Below are 24,637 nucleotides of genomic sequence, written 5' to 3'. Positions count from 1 at the left end.
GGGATCAATCTGACCCCAGGGATATTTGCCTCCAGAAAATGATTTACATGAAATTGTTGACCAAGTATTTGTGTCAGGCACTTTTTTTTTTTTTTTTGAATACATAAATAACCCCTTCATAATGAAACCTACCAGTGAGTTGACCTTTCCTCTAGCGCCACCATCAGGTCAAACTTTTAAATTAGAATTAATGTATTTTTCTTGTCAAATTTACTGACATTAATGACCACAAGAGTATGAACCCTATTGGTTTTGGTGATATGCTCTTTCCTCTAGCGCCACCTTCAGGTCAAACCTTCAAATTTAGATGTAGTGTATCTTGAAAATCTTTCATACAAATTATCCAGCTTTTATATGTTCCCTTCTTTATTTTGCATTAACTTCTAATGTCCTTGTGGGAATACCCCGGCCTCCACAGCACGGGAAATATCAGTTCTAGTTCAGCAGGTCACATGAACACTTCTTGCCCAGGTTGTGGGAAAGTTTGCATGAGAAAATCATTTTCCCTTCCCCCCATGTGACGTTAGCACCAAAAATGGAAAATTATGGTCTCTCTGCTCACTTCAAACCACAAGACAGACGTGCTGCTAGGAGTGTGTCCCACCAGACACACAGTCAGCCATGCTGAATACATGGAAGTCATTACTCGAGCTCTTCATGTAACCCTCACTTGAAAATATTGTACTTGAGATGATGATTTTAGAGGGGAGGCACGTGTAGTTGGAAAGACTTTGATGTGATCGACTCGAAAGTCGACAGTGGCTTCCTCATTTTGGCAGGAGTCCACAAGCGGTCGAGCGGTTTTCCACGTGCCCACACCACGAGAACGATCAGTTCTAGTTCTAGTGGGAACAGTCGTTTTCCCCTCCCTCCTGTTACGCATCAGCTCAAAAGTATCAGCTCTGCATATGCAGGTGTGGGGATGTTAGGTCACACACACACACACACAGACAGACGAGTTTCACACATCTAAAGCAGAGGAACGTGTGTGTATTCATCACATTGAAAAAATATCATGATAATTTAACTGCCATCGAATTAGGAGATGTCATGAAATATGAAGCAACAAAAAAAGACTGAATGGAGTCAAACTGACCCCAAGAATAATAGGAGGGTTATAATATTAAGAAGCCCAGTGGCCCTCTCTGTGCAGCTTTAGGTCTAACCTTTGTTTAAATCTTTTTAGCAGTCTACAGGGAACATGTATTCAACGTCAAATTTCCTTTCCTTCATTTATGTTTAAATGGTGACAAAGAGCTGTTTTTCCTTTTTCAGTTTTTCTGACACAAAGTTTGACAAGCAACACTGTACTACCAAAATAAAGTGGATGTAGTGTATGAAGACAACGGACAAGAAAAGATTGAAACACAATTAAATATTGGCAGTCTTTATTTCAACAAGACTAAGAAATGTGGTTTAATATACATTTTCTCTTACAATTTAACATCTATCTCATCTTGTTTTTTCCATAACATTTAGGAGATACTCTGACAAGTAAAAATCTGGTGTACTGTTAAGGCCTCTTTTAGAGACATCTAAAAACGGCTGCTCTGTATTTACACTTTTTTTTTTCTTCCTCTCTCTATTCAGTCACTCGCTCACTCTCGCCACAGAAAGTGAGTCCTTTTCCGTTCTTGTGGGCCAGAGGCAGACGGACACCCGTCCAACTCAACTTTAAAGTCACGAGATCGAAGTTGGCTCTGAACAAACGTCCAGCGGCGGGAACAACTCCCCCCCCCCCGCCAGCTGGACTGCATTGCTGCCCTGGCCTGCAAGCGCAGACATTCACCATCTTCACCCAAAAACATTTCCACGCTCAGAAACTTTGGGTTTCTTCACACTCGATACACAACTCTTTCGACATGACACGAACACATGCAAAAGCCCTTGTAGAAATGTCGGTGGAACACAAAAACAGGGGGAATTAAAACAGGTCACTTGTAGGAGTAATGCCAAATGAAAGCTGCTGAAATGCAACTTTGTTATTTTCAGTTAAGGCTTCTGTATTATAACGGGTTGCATAGATGTTTCGTCAAATCCTCCAGGGTCAGATTCTTAACGTGGTGTCCTCACTGAAGTGGGAACACTGGGAACGCAACTTGATAACCTGAAGAAGATGTAAGCTTACAATCAACCTGTCAATTTCAAAGCCAAACCGGAAGAAATAAGATTGCGTCTACTGTTAACCATTTGTCTCGACTACATCGAATTGTAAGACAAATGTAAAAACACGCAACTTTTTGTTGTTGTTTGTTTTAATTCTTTTTACATTTTTCAAAAATTACTCTTTAAAGCCCCCAAATCTGATCATTTTAATAAATTACTTTGAGCAATTCATATTTTTCACCTCAAGTGTGCATATAAAAAACATCCCGGATGCTGTATTCTGGATAATCTGCATGTTTGCAGTGACATTTAAAATCCATGCATAAGTTACTGTACAAAAGCTATGCAAGGCAGCATCACTGTAGAGATGAAATGGCCAGGTAATGCAACTTTACAGACCCGATTATCAAATTAAAAGAGAAAAAAAAAACCCTTTCATTGTGCTTGTCAGCTGGTAAGAATATTGTCAGGCACCCGTCTGGGACGCTGAGCAGACTGATCATAGATCATCTACATTCTTTGTTTACCTTAAGAAGATGCTTATAACAAACCAAAGTAAAAAAAATAAAATGATAAAAAAAAAAAAACGTGGCACCATATTTCTGCGTTAATTTTGGTGAGAACTTGAGGCGGAACTTCAGATTTCCACCTCGAGTTGAAATGATGCGGATAGGTAGATCAACTGGTTCAGGATGACTCCTTTTATACTGACGCAGGCCATCTAAGAGGTACAAGTGTGTGTTGTGGGGTGAGGGGATGTGGGCAAAAAAAACCAAAACAAATAAAAACACAAAAAAAAAAATGAGCCCGTAAAACTGTGCACACTGACTGAAAGTGCCCCCATTCTCTGTGCACACTGTCCTCTTCCACCACCGAAAACTAGCGGTAAAATCCACTGTAGTACCTAATATTCATCTTCATACCAAAAAAAAACAGCTAAAAAAATTACAACACCTCCTCAACATAAAACCCTGTATTAAAATAACCTTGATTTCATTTGATCAACAACACTGTCTTTTGTTCCTCCTCTCTAGTTATTTGTGAAACGCTCTGAACACGCCTTTTTTTTTCTTCTTTTTCAAACAAGTAAGACTGTGTAGAGTCAGATCTTCTGTTCTGTGCTGAACTGAGCTTACAGTACCAAAAAAAAAAAAAAAGGGCATTCAGGACTTGTCAGCTTTGCCTTCTTTAGGGGTAACAGCAGGGATACCAACCACATATCTAACTCTATCAGACACTTTCAACTCAACATCACTAGATTGCATTGATAATGAGAATATGCATGAGGTATGACCTTACTACTGAACTGCTTTAGCTGTAGAAATTAAATTAAACCCTTGATGAGGAAAATGAAAAGTTAGGTCGAGATAATGCTCATAGCAGACATACAATATGCATGTTCGGGGCTCAGAGAGCGCCCCCTGTAGGCTCTTCTAAAGCGCGATTCCATCTCCGGGTCAAACACAAACACCTGCGCTGTAACTTCTCTCCTCGTCGCATTTCTAAAAGATGAGCCGTGTCCTGGTTCTCCGCTCCAAAGACGACTGAACAAAAGCTCAAACCCGTTCCTTGGCTGAGATCAATAGCAAGCTACGAGAATTTCTGGCTGGCTGCTTGTTTCTAAACGTATGAAAAATGCACAAATATTCACAGTGTGCACATTCGTTGGTGTGCAAGACAGTTGTTGCGAAACCGTTAACATTCGTGACGACGTCTCCACTGCTCAGCTGGGTCTCTGAATAATGGAAAAGAGCGAACATCCTTAGAAACGTGAAGATACGTCCCAGTGCAGGCGCTCGGCGTTTCTGCGAAACCTTAACACATCGACGTCAGATGGCAATCGCTGAAGAAGGCACAAAATGAATCATGAGGATAAATTGCCAACATACGACAATTATATGATGTTTGTAACGCTGCAAGCAGAACCGTAGGGCAGCTCCGAAAGAGCCGCCGGAAAAAGCAGGTTTAACTGGGGGAAAAAGGTGGATTTCTTGGGAAGAAAATTATATCGCTGTACACTAATGTCCTTAAAACATAAAAACAAATAGTTAATAGTGAAGTTATTGTTATATTAAGAAGAGTCTCCCCCCCCCCAAAAATGGTGGACAGTCCAAGGTCCTGAAGGCAGTCTTTATAAAGTCTCTCTGACAGTTTTCCCCTTCGCTTCCGTTTTTTTTCCTGGTCATTCTCTTCCTCTTTCTGCCCAGCCAGTTTTATCTCAAGTGGGGGGCGAGCAGGGCCAGGGCCAGCCCGCAGAGCGCCAGCGCCATGCTGCTCGGTGAGGCGAACCCGGCCGCCGTGCTTTGCACCGGATTAACTCGGGGTTTCTCAGTTTTTGGTGGAATGGAGAAGTAGATGTCCTGGTCCGTGTCGCAGGATTGAGAGTCGCAGCCGCTGCCGCTCCCCTCTCCTGAGCTGACGGCATCGTCTGGGGTAAAAAAAAAACACGAGGGGTTAGATGTGCGCGACCCTGAGTCACAGTGAAAAACCCTAAAAAGCCCGTTTACCATCCTCACCGCTTTCGACCGAGATGTCATTGCCGCTGTGCGCCGCTTTCAGCCAACTCGTCATTTCCTTTAAAGCTGCGATCTGACTCCGGATCACGACGTCCGGTTTCGTTATGTCCACGTCCACGTCCGGGTTGGACACCTGATTGGCCAGCCCGTTGCCGATGACGACGGACTCGTACCTGCGCGGGAGCAATTGTGAATTTAAGCTGCTGCACTTTCGACGCGCCGCACATGCAGCGTAGACTCTTGTTAACGCGGGCGCGTCCTACCTGCTCTTTGCTGTTCCGTTCCAACACTCGTCACCAGGTGCAATCTTGTCACCGGCGCACACGGCCTCTGGCAACGTGGACCAGAACTTCTTTGCGGATTTTAGCTTCTTCTTCACCTCGGTTGTCTGCGTCGTAGAGAGCACGCACAACACAGGTCACAAACAACAACTCAAAACTAACGAAGACGAATCGGTTTGAGTTGCGCGTTTTCTTCACCCTTACCAATCGATCTAAACTAGTCCCAGCGGCAGTGGTGGGTCTTGCATCGGGACTGTAAGGTCGGAAGCGGCCGGTGAAGCCGGTTTCTTTCACGGAACGCGTGGAACGGAAGGAAGTGCTCTGTTGTTTAGGCATCCCACATCCTTGGAAAACCTGTTGCAGGACAAGAGCAAGAATGAGCACTCCGAGCGGCGGAAGGCAACCTTTTGGTTTCTTGGTACTTTCTGTCGAAAACAGGAGATGATACTCACTTTCTGCGACACTTGCATGCTGTTATCCTGCATGATCATGATGGCCTCCGAAATCTTCACGTCAATGGGATCCATGACGGACTCGAAATTAAAGGGGCCTTCGAGCCTCTCGGCCAGGCTGAGCATGGCGTCTGAAAAGCAGAACGATAACGTTTTTTTTTTACAAATGGAAGCATGAAGTTTTTATTTTAATCTTGGTACAAAAAGCCACCACTAGAGGGAAGCACACGCACAAGAGTGGGAGATTGAGACGTTAAACTAAGGCAGAGTAAAAGCTGCAGCACAGCAGGAACGCAAAAAAAAAACATAACAAACAGAAGCCACAGACACCAGAAGCGTCAGCAGCCTGGGACACAAGTAACAGTGATAAAAAACAACAACAACAACAAAAAAATCAGGATGAATATAAAGGCACACAGTTAAAAAAAAAAAAAACGAGGGCATGAGCACCACACACTGAACTGATCTATGCCTGTTTACACAACACAAGAGCTGCATTCATTCTGAGGGCCACAACATGCACAGACCCTCCACTCCCTTTACTTAAACAAAATGCTAAAGAATGAAGGACGTGTTTGTGCAAGATTTTTTAAACAAAAAAAAAAAAAATCAAAAAAAAAAGTTCATTTGTTAAACATGTTCTGGCAAAACTACGGTGTAACATATCTCACTCGTAATTATCCCGGCCCCGTAACACTGTTCTCATGTAAAAGGGTAAACATGGGCGCATGTTCAGATAAGAGAGGATTAGATTAGGTGAAACTATAATGGTCTATCGCAGAAACACGAGGCTGTGCAAACAAGCAGGCGGAGCAAAATCAAACACGTCGAGGTGTTATGGTTGTAAGAGGATGTAATCAGTTTAGCGGCGGCTGCAGAAGGTGTCCTTGTTCGCGAGTCGTCCACTTACCGAGGAAATTGTTCCATTCGGTGTCCAAGTCGGCCTGGTTAGCGAAACACCCACGCATCACATTCAGACAGTAATTCTGGCACGGTTTCAGGGCCACTTGGCCGGAGCAGTAGGGACAGTACAACATCTTCATGGCCGCTCGCACACAGCTGGGAGACGCGCTGACCTAGAGGAGGCAGGGGTCAGTTAGCAGACTGTTTTTATTGCACCGCAGCAAAAACACGCTCACGGAGACATTGTTAGACTCTGGGAGGGGGGAAGAAAAAAAAAAAAAAAAAAAAAAGTATGACCATTAATTTTATTAGCCAACTCAGCGAAGCAGCATAATCTAATCATCAATGAATCACTCAGTACAGTGGAAAAACATGTCATACCAGAAGAGCCAATATGGTTTATGTTATCAGAGGCAGTGCAATGGAACCACAGCCATTTTTTATTTGATTTTTTTCTACCAAGGAAAGATATGAAGTCAGAGACACAGGGCAGAGGGACGGACTGGACTGAAGGGAAAGTGTTTTCAGTTTAAGGCTTCAAGGGGGGGGGGGGGGGGGCAGGGGTGTCAAACATAAGGCCCGGGGGCCAAAACCGGCCCATCAGAGGGTCCATTCTGGCCCGTGGGATGAATTTGCAAAAATTACACTGAAGATATTAGCTGAAATTTTTTTGATAAAATAAGAAATTGCAGTTGAACGTTGCACTTCTTCAGAAATGTAATGTTGTTCGTTACATGCAGCCGTACTTGTTTGCACGAAAGCAAAGGGAAACATTAGGAATTGTTGTTATTTACCAGGTAATATGCTATTTCTGTTACTGGTCCGGCCCCCTCACATCAAATTGGGCTGTATGTGGCCCCTGAACTAAAATGAGTTTGACACCCCTGCCCTAGGGGGTCAGTGGAGGTACTGCAGCGGGGGTCACAAAGTCTTTGACCCCACAAATTTAAAGAGACCCTATTCAGCGCCCAGGTGAACTCCCTTGTATGTATGCGTGTTCGTGTCAGGTATGTTGCATGTCCACCCTACATGTGAATGAATACTTGAACCTGTGCATTATTTGAATATCTTTACAAACCGATTATAATACTGTATATTTATAAATAGCACGAGTTTAATATAGAACACATATAGTAGGTAGGGGGGCCCTTGTCCCTAATCTCTCCTTTACTTACCGTAGAAACTTTATTGACCACTTCGGGCATGAGCGCAAGGCCACGCACGAAGGTGCGCGCCGCCACGAAGGCCCGCATCAGCTGAATGCGCAGCTTGCGCGGCACGTCGCCGAAGGGCATCAGCTGGTCCGTGTGCCGGCTGACGCACTCCATGTAGGCGTCGCTGAACTCGTACTGCACGTTGACCAGCCGGAACATCCTCTCCAGCAGGTCGGCCCAGAAGTCGGACAGCATGGCGTCCAGGTTGACGGCGGCGCTGCCGGAGATGTAGTACTTGGTGAGGTCCTCGAAGAAGTTCTTGAACAGCTCGGCGTTCTGCACGTACATCACGCCGTACGTGCGCACGAACATGTTGTGCAGCGAGTCCTGGGCGTTTTTCAGGAGCTCCCGGAAGAAGTCTGCGGGGGAGAGGAGGAGGAGGAGGAGAGAGGAGGACGTTAAAGCGGGATGACTGAACGCTGAGGTTACCGAAGAAAACAAACAAACATGTCAGCGTGTCTCCAGGGAGGGATTAACTTTGAAGATATCACAAAGAAAGTTAAATTATTTGTAACGTCTACAGAGGCCGCTCTGATCAATCTCCAGGTTTAAGGTGTTTAAATGGTCAGTGTCGTGCATCTTGCAACATTAACACCTTAAAATACAGTACGGCCGCCACAACAAAGTGCACGCTAAGACCTTGATACACGTTTCCCTTCTGCCTGAGCTGCTGCCACCCTTTCAGATCAGACCGGCGTTATTCCACTTCACCTGCCTCCCATGCCCTGACATTTTGAGTGCCTTAACAGAAACAGCTTAAAACACAAAACCCCCCAGAATAAAAGGGCCAAGGAATGCGTTTACAGGGCAGTCGGCAATGAGGAGATGAGAGGAGTGAGGCGAGGAGGAGGAGGAGGAGGAGGTGGGGGTGAAAGGTGGAGCATCTCTGTCATGCCGAAGGAGCCCGAGCTGCTCCCCGGTCCCTGTGGACTCGCCATTCAGCGGAGACGTCTCTCCACATCAATCTGCTCGGAGCTGACCACCATCAATGGCATTTTTCTGTTGTCACATTCCATTCGCTTTCCTTTCTGCCAGCTTCTCTTGGACTGTCCTTCAGAGGCATTTTCAATAGGATTACTGAATAATGCGACCCCCCACCCCCTCCCCACCCCTCCCATATATGGACCTGTACCCCCCCCCCTCACCACCACCACCACCACCACCACCACCATCCAGCCCTGCATCTCCCTCCCTCCACTGCTTTCACTTCATCAGTTCCTTCAGAGAGCTCTCTTCACTAGAGACAGGGAACAATGACCTACTTCATCCTGAGGAATGTCCATCACACCCCCCCCCTCCCCCCACCCCACACACACACAACCACCCCTTACCACTCTCCCCCACCCCCAATAATCCAAGCCCCCTTCTCCCATGGACAACCCCACCAAACTTTTCTTAATCTGGACGACATGAGAATTCCTTTAGAGTCTCTGAAAAATGTTTCACCTCCTTCAGTCTCACATGCAGCCACACACTCATCTTTTTTTTCTTCTCGCTTCTTCTCGCTTGTGCACAAACCTTCTGTCCTTCCGTGCTGCAGTTTCTCTGGGTGCCCACTGTGTGGCTTTGAAATGTAAAGTTCCCATGCTCCCACTGAACGCTCCCTGCCACCAATACACACACACACACACACACAGTCCCCAAGTAGCGCTGTCACTTCCACTTCAGACTGACACACTAAAAAGAAAAAATGAGATAGGGGAGGGGTGAGGGCGGCTCGGGGCGGGTTAAGTTGAGGGCTTTTTTAACTCCAAATCCCCAACTGTGTCGCCAAGGATACCGGAAACACTGCAGCCCCTTCCATTTACCTCCCCACCACCGGTGCCCTCCCTTCCCTCCCCGTACACTCACACACACACACACAAGCCCAGGCGAGAGGGCACCAAGTTCCACGCTCCATTGACGGAGATTAAAACAAAATGGTCCACCCACCACCCCCCCGACGCCCCCCCAACCCAGGAATGCCGTAGTAGCTGCAAGTTGAAAGTCAGTTAAAGGAGACGGAGGAGAGGTGGAAGAGCCCCCCAAACTCCTACATTTTCTTTTCCTCGGTTTATTAAAGCGCTAATGCTCCCGCTACGCTAAAGAGATAAGCCCCGTAATGAGTTTGGAGGAGCCCAAACGAGCCTGGAGGGTTTGCATGAGCCGCGGCAGCAAACGGAGGCGAAGTGGAGGAGGCCAGAGCTGAGGGTCTGAATTATGAGCAGCATTACATAGGCATCTTGCATTGTCATTAAAAAACAGTTTATGACATGCAGCCGTCTGCCAACGGGCCGAGGAGCTCAACGCTCCCTCAGGATTTTTCTTTTTTTTTTTTTTTTTTCCATTAAAAATGTGCCTGTCACTCAGCCAATGGTCTGAGAGAATCTGTGTGAAAGGTTATAGAGGAGAGTGCACGCTGCAGCGAAATGCGGAGGAGGAAGACGACTCCTGCATCCGAGTGTCTGTCTCCTCCTCCTCCTCCTCCTCCCCCTCCTCCCCATCCCCCCCCTTCCTCCTCACCGCACCCCCATTTCCACATGTTGCAGCGAAAGGCCTAAATTATGAGCGATGATCTTAGGCCCAATCCATCAGAGGAACAGAGGGAGCTCACCCATCTCCTCCCACTTCCTCCCCCTCCCCCTCCCCCTCCCCCCCGACACACACACCTCCCACCAGTGTCCCTATAAACTCTGCTCCTCCCAATCCCAGCCCAGGCAGTAATTGCATCCTATTTGTGCCAATTAGTCCCCGAGCTTCTCCCTTTTCTTATGGGAAGGGATTCTGTCCCTCCTGCTGTTGGACCTCAGTGCCTCAGATGGATGTCTCTTGTTGTGTGTGTGTGTGTGTGTGTGTGTGTGTGTGTGTGTGTGTGTGTGTGTGTGTGTGTGTGTGTGTGTGTGTGTGTCTGGAGTCAAGGGGCCTTAATCCCAGCGCTTAAATCCCAGACATAGACTTGCTCTGCTGGACAGGGTCACTGCAACAGGACAGACAAGCTGAGGCCAGGACAAACACGCGGTGATGAGACGCAGAGAGAGGGGAGAACTATTTCTGGCTCTGGTCTTAATTGGCCATGACTCCTCGCTCCAGGCGCATGACGAAGGGCCTGCCTAATCACACACACCACTTCCTGAGTTTGTCGGTTGTGCGAGCGGCATGTTGTTGCGTTCACTCCCCCCCGGTGTACAGTTGCAGCTGTGTTTACGCGCACGCTCGCGTCCCACTCGTTTCGGGAGAGGCCGGCCCACGCCGTCATCCGGCGGCGCCGGTAAACAGAGCGATGATGATGGGAACCTCCTTGCGCCGGACTGGGAGCGGCCTCCTACGGTGGACGCGACACAACAGGAAGTAGCGGGGACGGCAACCTGAGCCTGTCACCGTATCCAGCGACAGAGAGAGAGAGAGACGGTCTAATGGCCCAGGTGGAAGAGAGCACAGCGGGCCTTTGTAAAGAGATCCAACATCTAACAATCCGGAGCAACCTGCCTACAGTGATGAAGGGGCGCCGAGCTGACACTCGGCGCTTAGAGCCGAGTGTCAGCACTGGAGAACGAAGTGGCTGCACTCGGGTTCGTTTTTGCTTTAGGGGATGAACGGCTACCGCGAGTTTGCATTTCTTTAATGATGACCTGAGACCTGGGGAACACTGTGATTAAAACGCCTTGTTTCCTGAGAAATAAAAAGTAATTTTAAGCATTTTAACGTGTCTTTCTTCTTCTGCGCGTCTCACATCTGTTCCTCGTGTTGTAGGCCATGTGTGGGCCCAACAGCCAGAACCTCAAGAGCGTTAAAACTACACTTCCCAGAAGGTGCGGCTCCCTTCAGCAGAGTGTTCACAAGTGTGTTTCGTTCTGTTAGTGATCAGGGTGGGATTGGGCTGTTTTCTTTAACGTGAATGCTCTGATGAAAGTCTTATGACCGAAAGCTTTAAAATACTGAAGTGATACAACTGCACAGTTTCAAATGTGCAAAATGTTTTTTCTCTTCTTCGGATTCTTGACTTTTCCAGCACCTTGACAAAGACTCTGTCGGACTGAGCGTTACTGAAACAAATAAATAAATGAATGAATGAATGAATAAGTAAAAGGCAATTTGACGACTGGTTTTACTATACTTGCAAGACGTTTGCAGCTCTCAGAAGCTGGAGAGAGTTGGAACGAATCGCACACCGGTCGAGACAATGTCACAAGCTGCTGCCAGAGTCAAAAGCTGCGTGGTGACATGTGTAAAACGCACCCACTGACGGGCTCGTCCAGACCATCTGTCTACATCTGGTGAGTTTTGACAGTCGGCTGCGCTATAAACGGAGCTTCCGCCTCCGGAGGAAACAAAACAATTAGTTTTGAGTAATAAGTTCCTCAAAATCAAAGACTGAGACCATTGTTCTTTGATGTGGAACCCACATCACTTTCACTTCTTCTTTTGTTTTTTTTTAAACATTTCTTTCGGGCTGAGAAAACATCACTGACAGGTAGGAAGTAAATGCCCACAACTTGAAAACAGGCATCTGCTGATATTTTAAGGACCGGATAGTTACTGAGTAATGAAACCGACCCTAAAACACAGCCACAAATCACCGGATGAGAAGTGGTGAAGGAGCGCGAACATGGCGGAGGACAGACTCAAAAATAAGACGCAACAATGAGGCGTAAAGTTGTAACAGGCCCGAGAGACGGGAGAGGGAGAAAGAACGGTCTGAGGTGCACCGAGAGGGTGTTTTTGGGAGAGCGAGGCATGAGATGGGGACAAAGGGCAGTAAGAAAAGAGAAAAAAGAGGGGCGGGACGACTCGAGCAGCCACTGCATTCCGACACGTCACATTCCTCTTCACATCTGGCTGCAATACACACGCTCCCCATTACTGACTATCCCTCGCTGGCTTTCACAGACACATAAGATCTGAAAGGTCTCTGACCCGCGCAGACACGCACGCGCGCACACACCAGCGCCGACGAGGCATCCGCACAACGAGCAGAATTCCAGTGTGTTCAGCAACTCTTTTTATTTTTTTTTTATTTTAAGTTTTCTGGTCCTCATCCTCTCCTCTCTGCATCGAGCTCCGTCACGGAGGTGGCAGAGCTGGGTGGCTGGGGATATTCGGAGCCGTGTCCTGCTTCCTCTGTGAGTCAGCACTGTTGCATGTTCCCATGCGCTCCAGCCCTCGGCAGGAGAAACCCGATCCCAATATTTACAGGCATACACACATGTGCTCTCACACACACACACACACACAGGAACAGGAAGTACAGAGAAGACTAAATCTGAAGATGTGTGTGGTCCGTCTGGAAGCATGCACGTCTCTCTGGAGAGCAGGGAAGCTGGTATGGGGGGGCTTGGGGGGGGGGGCGATGAGGCAGGCTAAGACGCTGAGAGACAGGTGGACAGGCCAACGGGCGCAGACTGCCTGTCTCCGCTTGTAGCGGCGCACTGGCAGGTGGAACCGTCCGTCAAAAGAATTGTGCAACACAAGCGCCGCTCCCGCAGCGGCGGCCGGGGACGCCGCGCGAGCCAGCAGCGCTTGTGGTGCTGCGTCGAGGTGGCCGGCGTTTCTGTCTGTGTTTGTTCGAGCGTGTTGTTTGCTTACTGTCAAAGTGGCCGTGCTTCTGTTTGAAGGTGGATTGTAGGGTGGTGCTGAGCCTGGAGACGGGAGCTTTGATCTCGGTGTGGCTCTGCTGGCTCAGCTTCTCCTCCATCTCCACCGTGCAGCAGGAGACACCCTGCGGACACACTTTCAGCGGGGCTCCTGGAAGAGACAGTAGCAGACAACGTTAGAGAACAGTTCTTGTCTTTTTACGCCAACACAAAACAAGTCATTTAACACAACCAGGCGTCTCCAGAAGTGATTTATTGAGCAACGTTTAAGCGTCTGTGCGGTTGGAATTAATTGAGACAGCGAAACTAGTTTAGCAGCTGTTTAACCCAAAACAAATGTCTATCAGTCATTAACGACTGATGCTCGTCCGGGGTGGGAAACCTTCAGCGCGTTAAGTAACGAGTTCACCCCTCACCGAATCAAACGCACCGCGGCTGTTCAAGCCTCTTCATTGCAGCACTCAGCTCAGAGCCGAGGTCTTTAGCCGGGCGCTTTACAGGAGCCTCATCCTGGCACTCCCCCCGTCCTGATTGATAGCTCAGCGCTGGAGCCAAACGCAGTCTTTAAGAGGAGAGGATTCAATTTTCATCCACTTTGCAGGTGAGGAGGTCGAATTCAGCAACCAAACGCATGAGCGCGGATAAGACGTTTCTTTGGCTTTAGCTTTTTTTTGCTCTGCGTTCACGCTAATTGGGAAAAAAATCCTCCAAAGGCGTTAAGAAACCGAAAGCTATAGAGTCCTACAATGGGAAATGCATATGTATGACTTGCACGCACACGTGGACAACTCTTTACACAGACACGACAGACGATTCTCTTTTGGAAAACTGATCTACGTCACACAGGACGGACGCGGATCCAAATGGAGCCAAAAGTCTTCAGTCGAACCTAAACACGGCGTTTTTCGATTCAACACGAAGCTGTCGACTTCGTCAAAAACGGAGCCAATTAAAAGGAGGGTCACGGGAGGACGAATCCAACGTCGCAGCTGCAATAATGTTTTGTTTTAAACGTGGCCGTTGGAATTTTTTTTTTTTTGGTGTGTGGGGGGGGGGGGGGGGGGGGAAACACAGGGATCCTTTCATTACATCCCAGCACCAACAGCCTGTTTAGTTTTCCCCACCGTCTTGAGCTCACGGACTCTGTGTGCGTGGACACGTTCCTGTTACTCGCTGGACTTGCGCTACTCGTTAAACATCCCGGTTTAATTGGGTCCAGCTTTAGCCTTTTCTTTCTTTTTATACCAGACACAGGATTAAAAATAATTACAGCAGCTTCTTTGACGACACCATTTCACACCCAAACGTTCCCTCCTTGTGCTCGTTTAAGTTCAGGCTCTTACAAGCTACTTTCTCATTCTCTTAAATAACAGTGCACGACTCGGGGGTTTTCCCGTTATCTCCGCTGCCGATCGTCGTGTTTAACGCGTTGCCGCGACAACCCGACAATACGGATCTGCGTTTCTGCGACATCTTGAGCTTGTTTTCATTCTTTTCACGGACGTAATAAGAAAACGCCCAATCGGATCCTGTTAGCAAACGTGCACCGAGTCCGGCCGCTGGACGCTTCGCACTAAATCGCCGCGCACGTCAAAACCCAGAGACGAAAGTCACAACATGCGGAGAAGTTCCCAGCACGTCTGAAATAGTAGCCAGGGGAGACATCACAATAATCTGCGGGGTCAGAAGTGGCACGCTGCAACACAATCGCGCAAACAGGGCACGGGAGGGGAGGGATGCGCCCTGGCGCCATAAACCGGACCCCTCCGTCTGGGACCGAGTCCAAATAAGCCTCAAGTCGCTCCTTCGCTCACAATCCTCTCCTCAAACTCATCTCTCTCCCTCCAACCATCACCCGCCGCCTCCTCCTCCTCCTCCTCCTCCTCCCTAACACACACATACACACATAGCCAGGCACAGTTGGCAGCCCCTACCTAAACATATTCACACATCACATCACTGCTCAACACATGGCTCTTTGTACGAGCATGATTGGAGGTACAAGGAGAGGCACGCACACACACGGGCCGAACTTTTAGGTGAAACAACCATCCAGTCTCTCCTCGAGCGGGGCCCCCCGCCTGCCCACAGCGCAGGCGTACAATCAAAAGGCCTATATCCGTGTGGAAAACGGGCCCTAGTTACCAAAGTACACAAATAAAAGTGAGATGGTCAATATTTCACAGGAATGTCTGCACAAATGTCACATTGTTAGCTCAAAGGATTAGGTCTCTGAAAACTGAAGATTCTTAGCTAATGCATACTTTGTGAAAACATTTTGGCAGCCAATTTCTCAAAACCGCCGGGAGAAAGAAAAAAAATGGCGCCGCTTGGAACAAAAAAAGAAAAAAGAGAGTTAACAAGAGCAGTTAGATGTTATAAAAATCAAAAAAATCACACTGACACGTTTCAGCCACGCCAAGAAAAGCTTTGTGTCAGTTTACGCCTCTTTACCATCTCTGGCGTGAATGGTCTTTTTTTTTTTTTCCAGTGATGGGTGAACTGTTTCCTTACGGAGTTTCCTTTTATTTCCCCCCCACCACCACCAGTGCGCCCCGAGATGCACTAAGACAAAGTGACGGAGCATTGTTTCCGAGTGTCACTTAGAAGCAGAGAGCTGCCATTTACGGCGGTGGAAAACAAGAGAGCGGCATCTTGTAAACAAACATGCGACTGTGTGTCGTGGCATTCATGGGCTCTGGGTTTGCCTCGCTGCCCTCCCTTTGTGGGGGAGACCACCGTCCCCTTTTAAATGGCTCATAAAATAAGTCACTTCCCTTTGACATTGTCCTGCCTCTCAAACTCCCAGAGGAAGGATGGCGGGTGGTTGTGGCGAGGGGTGGGGAGGGTGAAAACGCCTCGCAGACAAAAACCAGATTAGACACCTCACCACCACCACCCCCCCCTCTCCGCCTGCCATCATGTGCCCCTGAACCAGACGGACCTCAAAGTGCACCCCCACACCACCACCACCACCACCACCACCCTGCAGGCTTAACCAGCAAGGTCAGGGGTTAACAGCAACTCCTCTGAGAGAGGTCCTGTCCTCTGACCCCTCCCCAACCCACCAGCCCTTACGGCCCGGCACATCCACCACACACAGTAACCCCCCCCCTCGCCCCGCCCCCCCCATCACTCCAATAATAACACCACCAACACACACACACAGCGAAAAATCCCACACATACAGGCAACCAAGGGTCGTAAAACAAAGTTGCGCACGCGGGAAAATATAAATAGGAACTCAGAGCGGCAGCCACACGCGCTTCAGTCGGAAGTCGTAAAAAAGGTCCTTCAAGGATTATTTCTGTAGCGTCCTCAGCTGAAGACGTCACTAAAACTCCTAAAACTCTTCAACGCGGAGGTGCTGCAGGAGGAGGGGGAGAGGGGGTCGTGAAATCTTTGACATTTTTTATACATATTTGAAAAAAAAATTCCCCAACATATTTAAATTTCTTCAAACATCCAACATATTTTAGTAGAGGGATAAATGGAGGTCGTTATCTTTCAGTCAACACTTACATACACAGAGCGCCACACTAGCCCGTCAATCTGAGCCTCCTGTGCACAGGAACCTACTGCTGCACATAAACATGAATATTTGAACCTGTGCATTATTTAATAGCTTAATATTGAATGCAAACATAATAATAATAATGTATATTCACAAATAGCACTAGGCTGAGTTTAACATGGAACACATATAGTAGGTAGGGGGTCCCTCCATTAGTTTGTGGGTCCACGTCCTGAAAAACGTTGAAGACCCCCGTCCTAAGAGAGACGTGAAGCCACGGGGCACCGTGTGTCACGACCCCCACGCCCCTGTGGTCCGTCGCTAATCGGAGCCCCGGTAATCCGTGACGGAAACCTCGAAAGCCTTTTCGCACAACATTTGCAAATAATTAAAAAAAAAAAAACGACACCACCGACGTACGCCACCCGCGTACTCACTCAGCCGCGAACAGGTACTTCGAGACGGCGGACGACGACGGAGCGATTCAATCCCGAAACGCCCCAGACTTCCTCGGCGCGGCGAAGTACGCAACAAAACTTGCAAACACAAAAGGCGGCTGGCTATTAATTGGTGCGTTACGCTGTACCCTGCTGTAACATGTAAAGGAGAGCGCTGCCAGTCTGCTGAGCATTACTCACACAGACTGTTGTAAATTTGCACGCCCTGCAGCCATAACATTCTCCTCTTGCTCCTCACCTCCGTCTAGGGTGTAATTATCCTAGGGAGAGAGAAGGGAGGGGGGGTTGGTGGTGGTGGTGGTGGTGGTGGTGGTGGTGGTGGCGGTTAAGGGATTGCTGCCATTTGTTGGCCAACTTTCTTTTCTACTCCACATCCTGTCATGCACCATCACATGAGCAGAACCTGAGTTAGGACTAAGGAGGAGGGGGGAAAGGCGGGAGGTGGCTTTCTAAGGTGCCATGTTTTACTCGCGGGCACGACGTCCGTTAATGGGCACTTTAAATTCATTTCGGCGGCATTTAAAAAAACAAAACAAAAACAGGAATGTAAAGTTAGCAAGCAGCTGCACATTTCCATTTCCCAAAAATTGCCCTTTTCTACTTTCTTGTCAGAGCACGTTGTCAAATCAACCCCTTAATTCTTTGTGTCTTTCATCTGAGACAAACCTTACAGCTGCGGTTTTGAAAAACTCATTCGAAAACGCCGTTTATCCATTTTAGAAAAAAACATCTCCAATTAGCTTCAAACAATCCCGACAATTTGGCCCTCATTGTGGAAATAAATCTGCAATTTGAAAGCAGCAGATAGAAAAGGAAAAAAAAAAATGCTTTGCTTCCATCAACCTTCTGTAATGATTTTCGAAAAGACGTAAGTGCGTAAGTGCCGGCTGTGTCATCTTCAAATTAAACCCCACGCATCTCTTCGAAACGGCAGAATGAATGTTTTCAAGGCTCCGTAATTGTGCAGGATTTAGCGATGGAATCCCCCCCCCAACCCCACCCCGCATGAGATCAGTCTGCTGTTATGAAAACAAAATGTGCACAAAGTCAAACTACGAAGCGCGTAATATACGGCCTCTGAACCGCCTCGGTCTAATTTGGTACCGCAAGTTCTCACAGCAGTTGAGTTGAGAAAAAAAAGTGCTCGTTTACAATTTATTTCCACTCATATTTCATAAAAATCTTTTAACTGGGGGAAAAAAAAAAAAAAAGGGACCAAGAGTTCAGTCGTCTTTACTGCGCGGAGAAGCGTGGGGAGGGTTTACAAACACTCGCGTCGGAACTGCTGCTCGGTGGAACCGCAGACTCTTGCTCAAGGGCTTCGTGCCAGTAGCAGTTTAGGGAGGGGGAAGAAGGAGGGGGGGGGTGTATGTTTTGTGCACTTTCCACATCCAGATTTTCCTTTTTCTGAAGAGTCAAACCTGTGACGTCCTTGACAACCGTTTTTTTTACGTATTAAAGAGATAAACTTTAAAAAGGCCTCGGCAAAATGTGACACATTTCTCTCCAAAAATCCAGCATACGTGGATTTAATCTGAGCCGCGGCCAAATCACCGCAACGGCGTTACGCTGTAAGCGGAAACCATTATTAGAGACTTGGCTGTTCATATGGAGATAATCAGGGCAGGGCAATATTTCCACCTACTCTTTTTCTACACTTCAGCCCCTTACAAAAATAGAGTAATGACAAGTTTATAGCAGCCTCGGCCAAACCAATAATGTCTTTTTGGGTCCCAATCCATAAGGAAAGTCCAACAAAAAAAAAGAGGCCGAATGCGCTGGGAGGGGACTCGTGAATCTAACCGAAGCGCTTTAACGAAAACGGTGGGTGGAGATGTTTCACTTGACTGCTGGAATCCAAGGAGTTCAACTGAGAGCGTGAAGTGGTTTTATTTACAGGTGTCGTGAAGCACGGTCAAATATTGAGTGTCTGGACGCTTGTCGGGATTGTTGAGGCGAGGGTTTCCTCACACAATGGTAACACTATGACGGATCACCGGGGTCTAATTTACTCCACCGCGGCCTCCGAACGCATCGGAAAATACTTTTCCACGTCTCAGACAACGTTGTGCGTGCGTATTTCGTCGATCGGTAATAAAAATGTTTAAAATCCAGTAGATTTTTTTAAGACCATGCAGATTTAAAATGATTTAAAGAGAGTTGGTCAAAACTCGGAGGAATCGACTCCAGGCAAAACGTCTCCAAGCTAAACTTTATAACGTTGAGTCTCAACAGACTTTAGTTGACGAACTGTACAGGCTGCTGCTAGTTGTCATGTTTACAGTATTGATGCAAATATCGATATGCCGATATATCGCGATACAATATCGAATTGTAATGTCTTAATCTTGATTTTAAAAGAAAAAAGTTTCGGGGCTGATCGTGAACGACCTCCGTGCCTCCGCTCCGCAAGATGTCGCTGTATAAGCTGTCGGCTTTTAGACAGTTTACCCTCATCCAACGTATTAACAATTAACACTGTGTGCAGAATACCTCCTAAAACACCCACACCGTGTACAGTGGATCTGCAGCTCTCCACGGGGAGCGGCGTTTTTTTTTTTTTAGCCCGAGGCTCCAGATAACCCCAAACTTAGACGTGACACTACTCTCATAACTGGCCTACAGCTTGTAAAGGATGCAAGTGAAGTGGGCAAACGGCTTTAAAATTTAAAGTCGAGCAGTAAAATGAAGTTTTACAGGAGCCGTTTGAAATCGTATCCTAAACATCTGCAGCAGATGGGTCGTCTGGATCACCGAACCCTAATCTGCAGTTACACAAGGTTATACAGTAAATAAATAACACGTGACAGACAGTGTGGTAGCTTCACGGTTTATTGGGGAAAACAGGCATAAAATTTCTACCCATTTTTGCTGATGCTCAATAAATTATTCTTTCGACTTCCCTCAGTGTTGTGCTGCTGCCTTGCGTTGCCCCATCGCTTCAACAATAAATCAAAGCTACCAACAAGCAACCGATCGCTTCCAATTAGGCTGTGTTTATAATATTTGTTTATGGCTGCACACACGCTCACAGACAGGACTGGCGTAGCTAGCAGGACGCTAGCTGAGTAGAACTGATGTGACTTATTCGTGTGGACGACAGGGAGAGCAAGTCACTGGAATTAAAAAGAATGAAAGTGATTTTTATTTTGTGTGTTTAATGTTGCACATGAATTAATTTGCCTTTGTCTCAGACCTCATGCATTAAACTTTTGCTAATTACGTGAAAAAAGACAATTGAGTCGACGAACACGTGAATCTAACCCAATTCAGAACTGATACCGGTACGTCTCACATTATAGCACGTAGTCGTGGTATCTGTGGTATACAGCGCTTCGTCACTCGGCAGCATGCAGTCAGCTGAGCAGAGAGCAGCCGCCCCTCACATGATGAGTCACGGCCTCAATGCGTATACGACCCATGATTCAGCATCAACCAGAAGTGTTAAAGGTTAATGCAGACAAACAATCACAGACATCGGGAACGTCCATAAATAAAAAAGCGGGTTGCTGCCGGGAGGAAGCCCCTCGGCCCGCGCCGACTATGGGAAACTCCATCTCCACTTGTGACATGAAAGATTTACTTCACTCAGAACAATGCTCACCGTCCATTTATAAGGCAGGAAGCCTGTGTCGAGTGAATATTTCGAGCTGCGCCGCCGGGCCGTGGGGCTTTGGACAATATCCTGAGCGCAATTATGTTTCCTTAAATAAATCAGGAATTAAAATCTCTTCCACAACGCAGCTGTCAAAACACCAAATGTGTTGCTGCTACTGCGCAGCACAAGGGCCGGCAAAACTAATCGCAATCCCTTCTGCGTGAACGCAGTAGGATGCAGATGCATACAGAAAAAAACATGAAGGTTAATTTGGCGAAATGTTCCCCACTTTTGACAACATGTTTTTTTTCTTTTTTAAAGCCGCTCAGACCGACTAACAGGGCCCACACTGGGATCCATAAATCTGAGCCCTCTCTGCCACCAGAGTCCATTTCTGATTGCTAAACCAGTCGGGGCCTCAGGCCAATTAAAACTCTCCATTTGCGAAACATTCCACAACGCTGTCATCCATGAACATTTACCCAGAAGCCCCTGGGGAGATTCCACAACATTGCCCCGGCCTCTCGCTCTGTCTGTTCCCCCTCTCCCGTCCCGGGCCCTGCATCTCCGGCTTTGTCTCCCCACACAAAAGCTCCCTGCCTACACCACTTCCCAGGTCACCGCTTTGTCAGGGTTTCAACTCGCTCCTGCACTTCCCCGAGTGCGAAGTCAGAAACCAAATTCCAGCCGCCGCTCCGTGGCCGCTCCTCTAAGTTCACCTGCTGGACGGCTCGTGTAAAAAAACCCTCTGGTGGCTGAAGGGAAACTCTGAGCCGCTGACCTCCGCGCGTCGAATGGAGTCGGACTAAACAGCTCCTGATCGCAGATCTTGTAAAATTAAGTCTTATCTGATGGCAGAACGGAAATTTGCGAGGGAGTTAAGATGCTAATTCAACTTTTGATCTCAATAAACACACCAAAGAGTGCATGGGGCTGTCTAAGAATAGCACAAAATGGGTTTGGACAGCGGCCATTTGGCCCCGAAACGAGCTCTGGGAGGGTTCAGGAAACGCACAATACCATTAATTAGATCATGACAACAACACGTGTAGCGGCAGGTTCCGCCTCTAATCAGGTGCTATTATTAATTCATACCTTAAAAATATCAGTGATTTGTTTCAGGATGTGGGCGAAACAAAGCAAACGAGCCCTTTTCCTCGACTCGTTTATCTTCCGTCTGGTAAATAAATCAAGCGTTCGGACGAGCGTCACCGTCCAGCCCGGTTTGTTTTTGACATGAGTAACAGTTTAAAGTAACAGAACAGACTCACACATAAAAATATTTTAACAAAAAACACGAGAAAGTAAATCTAAGAAACGTTCCTTCATACGCATCGCTCTGCTGGGAATCTTTTCCCCAACAACTGCGCTATGTATCAGTGGGAGCTGGAGGCAATGATTCACGTTAACAACTTCTCAAATATTTTCGCCCCTTTCCGCATCTTTCTTTCAGGTTGTGTGTCTTTTGATGAGCCGCAGGTTTTGCAGTGTTTGACCTTCTTGCTTTTAGTATAGATTCCACCTCGGGAGTCTGTCTCTGTCTCCGTCTCCGTCTGTGTGTGTGTGTGGAAATGCGACCAAGTGAAAGACTGTTATGTTTAAGATTTGCAGAGACAGGCAGAGGTTTTGCAGACAAACGGGGAGAACAAGTCGCGGCACAGCGTGATTATCACAAGGGAAGAAAGAGAAAGGGAAAAAAAAAAAAAAAAAAAAAAGGCACAAAAGACCTTCCTGGCTTGTCCCTCTACACCAGCCCTCCATCTTTCCACTGACTCATGGCACACAAATGAAAACAGACTTTAAAGGGGGAAGATGAAAAACACTCGTTACTTAGGGCCAAGTGATTTACCATGGGACCCTGCGCAAACACGGCCGGACTCCCGGGGATAGGATGCTCCTCTTTTTTTTAGGATGTGCTTCACGCCGCGATGCACGATCCCTCCAAAATACTCCAAAAAGGTAAAATTTCTCGAAACATCAGCGAGAGCTTCACAGCGCGCAAACAATACATTTCGCGGCGCCAGTAAAAAAGCCGACGAACCGCCGCCGCTCAGGATACGGATCTCTTTGACAATGTTTATAACAGACATCCAAAAGCAGCTGAAGACCACCAGATGTTGTGGCAGGACGGGGGCCCGGGCGAAGCCCCCCGCCACCTCCACCACCACCCCCTCCTCCCTCGCTCTCGCACCCCCCCCACCCACCCCCCCAGGCAGAATGAGGTCAGGTACACGATCAGGTTTCTGCGAGCTCAAAAGCTACAAAAGGGGCAACAAAGATTCTGATATACCTGTTGGGCCTTAGGAAACCGGACACCGGCGGGGGGGCAGCGGGGAAGAGAACCACTCATCGCCGACTGTCAAAGGGACCAGAAAGCCTAAACCTTACGCTACAGCGGTTTAATGGGCCTCAGTCATGGATGATGACTCAGTCCGTTCCCGATGATTCACCGAATGCCTTGATAAATCATCGCGTTGCCATTTCGCGCTATATTTCACCCCCTCCACCTCCTCCTCCAGTGTTACATTCCAACACAACGACTAATTCTCCTGTCCGCGATAAACACACTGACCAAATGATTTGCAGCTTTGGAGCCATCTCTTAAATGATTTGATCTTTTTTTCTGTGTATGTGTGTGTGTGTGAGCGAGAGACTTGTTTTTTCCTTCCTCCTCCCTTGCTCATCGGCCCTCAGCCAACAGGACGCCCGCCATCGTTTTCCATCATGTTTTTATTTTTTATTTTGACGACCTGCCTTTCACACATGGCATCGACTCAACAACCTCACAAATCTACGCGAAGCAGCCAAAGACACACCTATTATTATTAGTATTATTTTTTACATTTTTTTTTCTGTTTGACAGCAGAGAAGCCTTAAGTTTTGATCTCAAACAATATAATTTATATGATAATAAATCCAAGAGCGTGCAGCAAACTGAGGGATTGGGTAAATATTAGGAAACCTATTAAGCTAACTGCACTTTGGAAAAGTGAGCTAAGTGAATGACTGCCCTGTCAGTGGGAGTCTTGATGCAGGCCTTGGGAGTAATTAGCAGGGATTACAGCTCCTCTGGCCCGCACCCAGCACTGGGGTCTCAGCCCAAACACCCAGTCAAGTCCCTGGCTTCGCTCCTTCGCTGTTAAACCCCCCCCCGCCCCCCCTCCCACCCCTACAATAACCACACAGGCCTCTAGCGAGTCACCAAATCCTAATGATAATCACGACCATCAACACCGACATCAAACCTGCCGCGGCTTCGCAGGAAATCAATTAACCTTGGTCGAGTTACACCTACATCATAACCACATTCCCCCCCCTCCTTCCCCGCTGGCATCTACGCCGCGCGATGACTTCAGTGCGTGAGCGTGAGGCTCGCTGCGTGTCAGGCGAGAGGGTTCACACCCCACCCCTGCAGTTTGGGATCAGAGCCGGCGGCCCTTTGCCACACTCCTCACAGCTGGCCCGAGTGACACCAGCACCAAGCTGATCAGCACAAAGGAGCTCAAATATCAGAGGAACAAAAAAAAAAAAAAAAAAGAAAAAAGAAATGACGCTGCCAAGCATCTTGCACAGAAGAACTTCGGGAGCCAGAGAAGTCGAATGTTGGAGAGGGGCTGTGGTGATGAAAGCCACCGCATGGGAATCAGAGGAGTTATAAAAAAGTGCTTGCTCGTATGCAGCTTTTCTCTGTTGTACAGTGGCATATCTTTACAAAAAAATAAAAAAAGTGGGTGCATCTCTAACCTTCTAAGTGTCAAAAGCGGTGCCAAAGCTAAAGGCAGATGCATGTAAACAAGAGACGTGGTTTAATTTCGGCGTCGTCCAAAAGCCTTTCTGCACAGACTAATCTGCAAGAGCAACCTAGACGAGACCTAGGTGGGCTGAGTGCAGCAGGGCAGGAAAAAGTGGCAGCAAATCATGACTGACGGTGGAGAAAAAGAAAAAAAAAAAGAGAGAGGAGGAAATCACCCAGGGATGAGGAAGACAAGGAAAGACTGGGAATGAAACAAAACCTCCCGGAGGAG

At 47.6% G+C, this 24,637-nt stretch overlaps 1 protein-coding gene across 2 annotated transcripts in view; it reads right to left on the bottom strand.

Annotated features, from left to right (window-relative positions):
• Nucleotides 1–1,371: 1,371 nt before the first annotated feature.
• gpc4 (glypican 4) overlaps nucleotides 1,372–24,637 on the bottom strand; it is a 31,703-nt gene continuing 8,437 nt past the window's right edge. The window contains exons 2-9 of one of the 2 annotated variants that reach the window (XM_047585018.1): nucleotides 13,035–13,193; nucleotides 7,434–7,831; nucleotides 6,266–6,431; nucleotides 5,356–5,486; nucleotides 5,108–5,257; nucleotides 4,886–5,010; nucleotides 4,614–4,795; nucleotides 1,372–4,534 (exon numbers count right to left, since the gene is read on the bottom strand). In XM_047585018.1, the coding sequence (XP_047440974.1) occupies nucleotides 4,320–4,534; nucleotides 4,614–4,795; nucleotides 4,886–5,010; nucleotides 5,108–5,257; nucleotides 5,356–5,486; nucleotides 6,266–6,431; nucleotides 7,434–7,831; nucleotides 13,035–13,193 (1,526 nt within the window). In that variant the 3' untranslated portion in view covers nucleotides 1,372–4,319. The remainder of the gene's footprint in view (nucleotides 4,535–4,613; nucleotides 4,796–4,885; nucleotides 5,011–5,107; nucleotides 5,258–5,355; nucleotides 5,487–6,265; nucleotides 6,432–7,433; nucleotides 7,832–13,034; nucleotides 13,194–24,637) is intronic. The other variant, XM_047585019.1, reaches the window with a different exon arrangement.

Source organism: Mugil cephalus, chromosome 5 (assembly GCF_022458985.1).
Source record: "Mugil cephalus isolate CIBA_MC_2020 chromosome 5, CIBA_Mcephalus_1.1, whole genome shotgun sequence".
In the NCBI taxonomy this organism is placed as follows: Eukaryota; Metazoa; Chordata; class Actinopteri; order Mugiliformes; family Mugilidae; genus Mugil; species Mugil cephalus.
The sequence above is the reverse complement of the archived record's forward strand: the minus strand, read 5'-3'. Positions and strand labels throughout refer to the sequence as shown.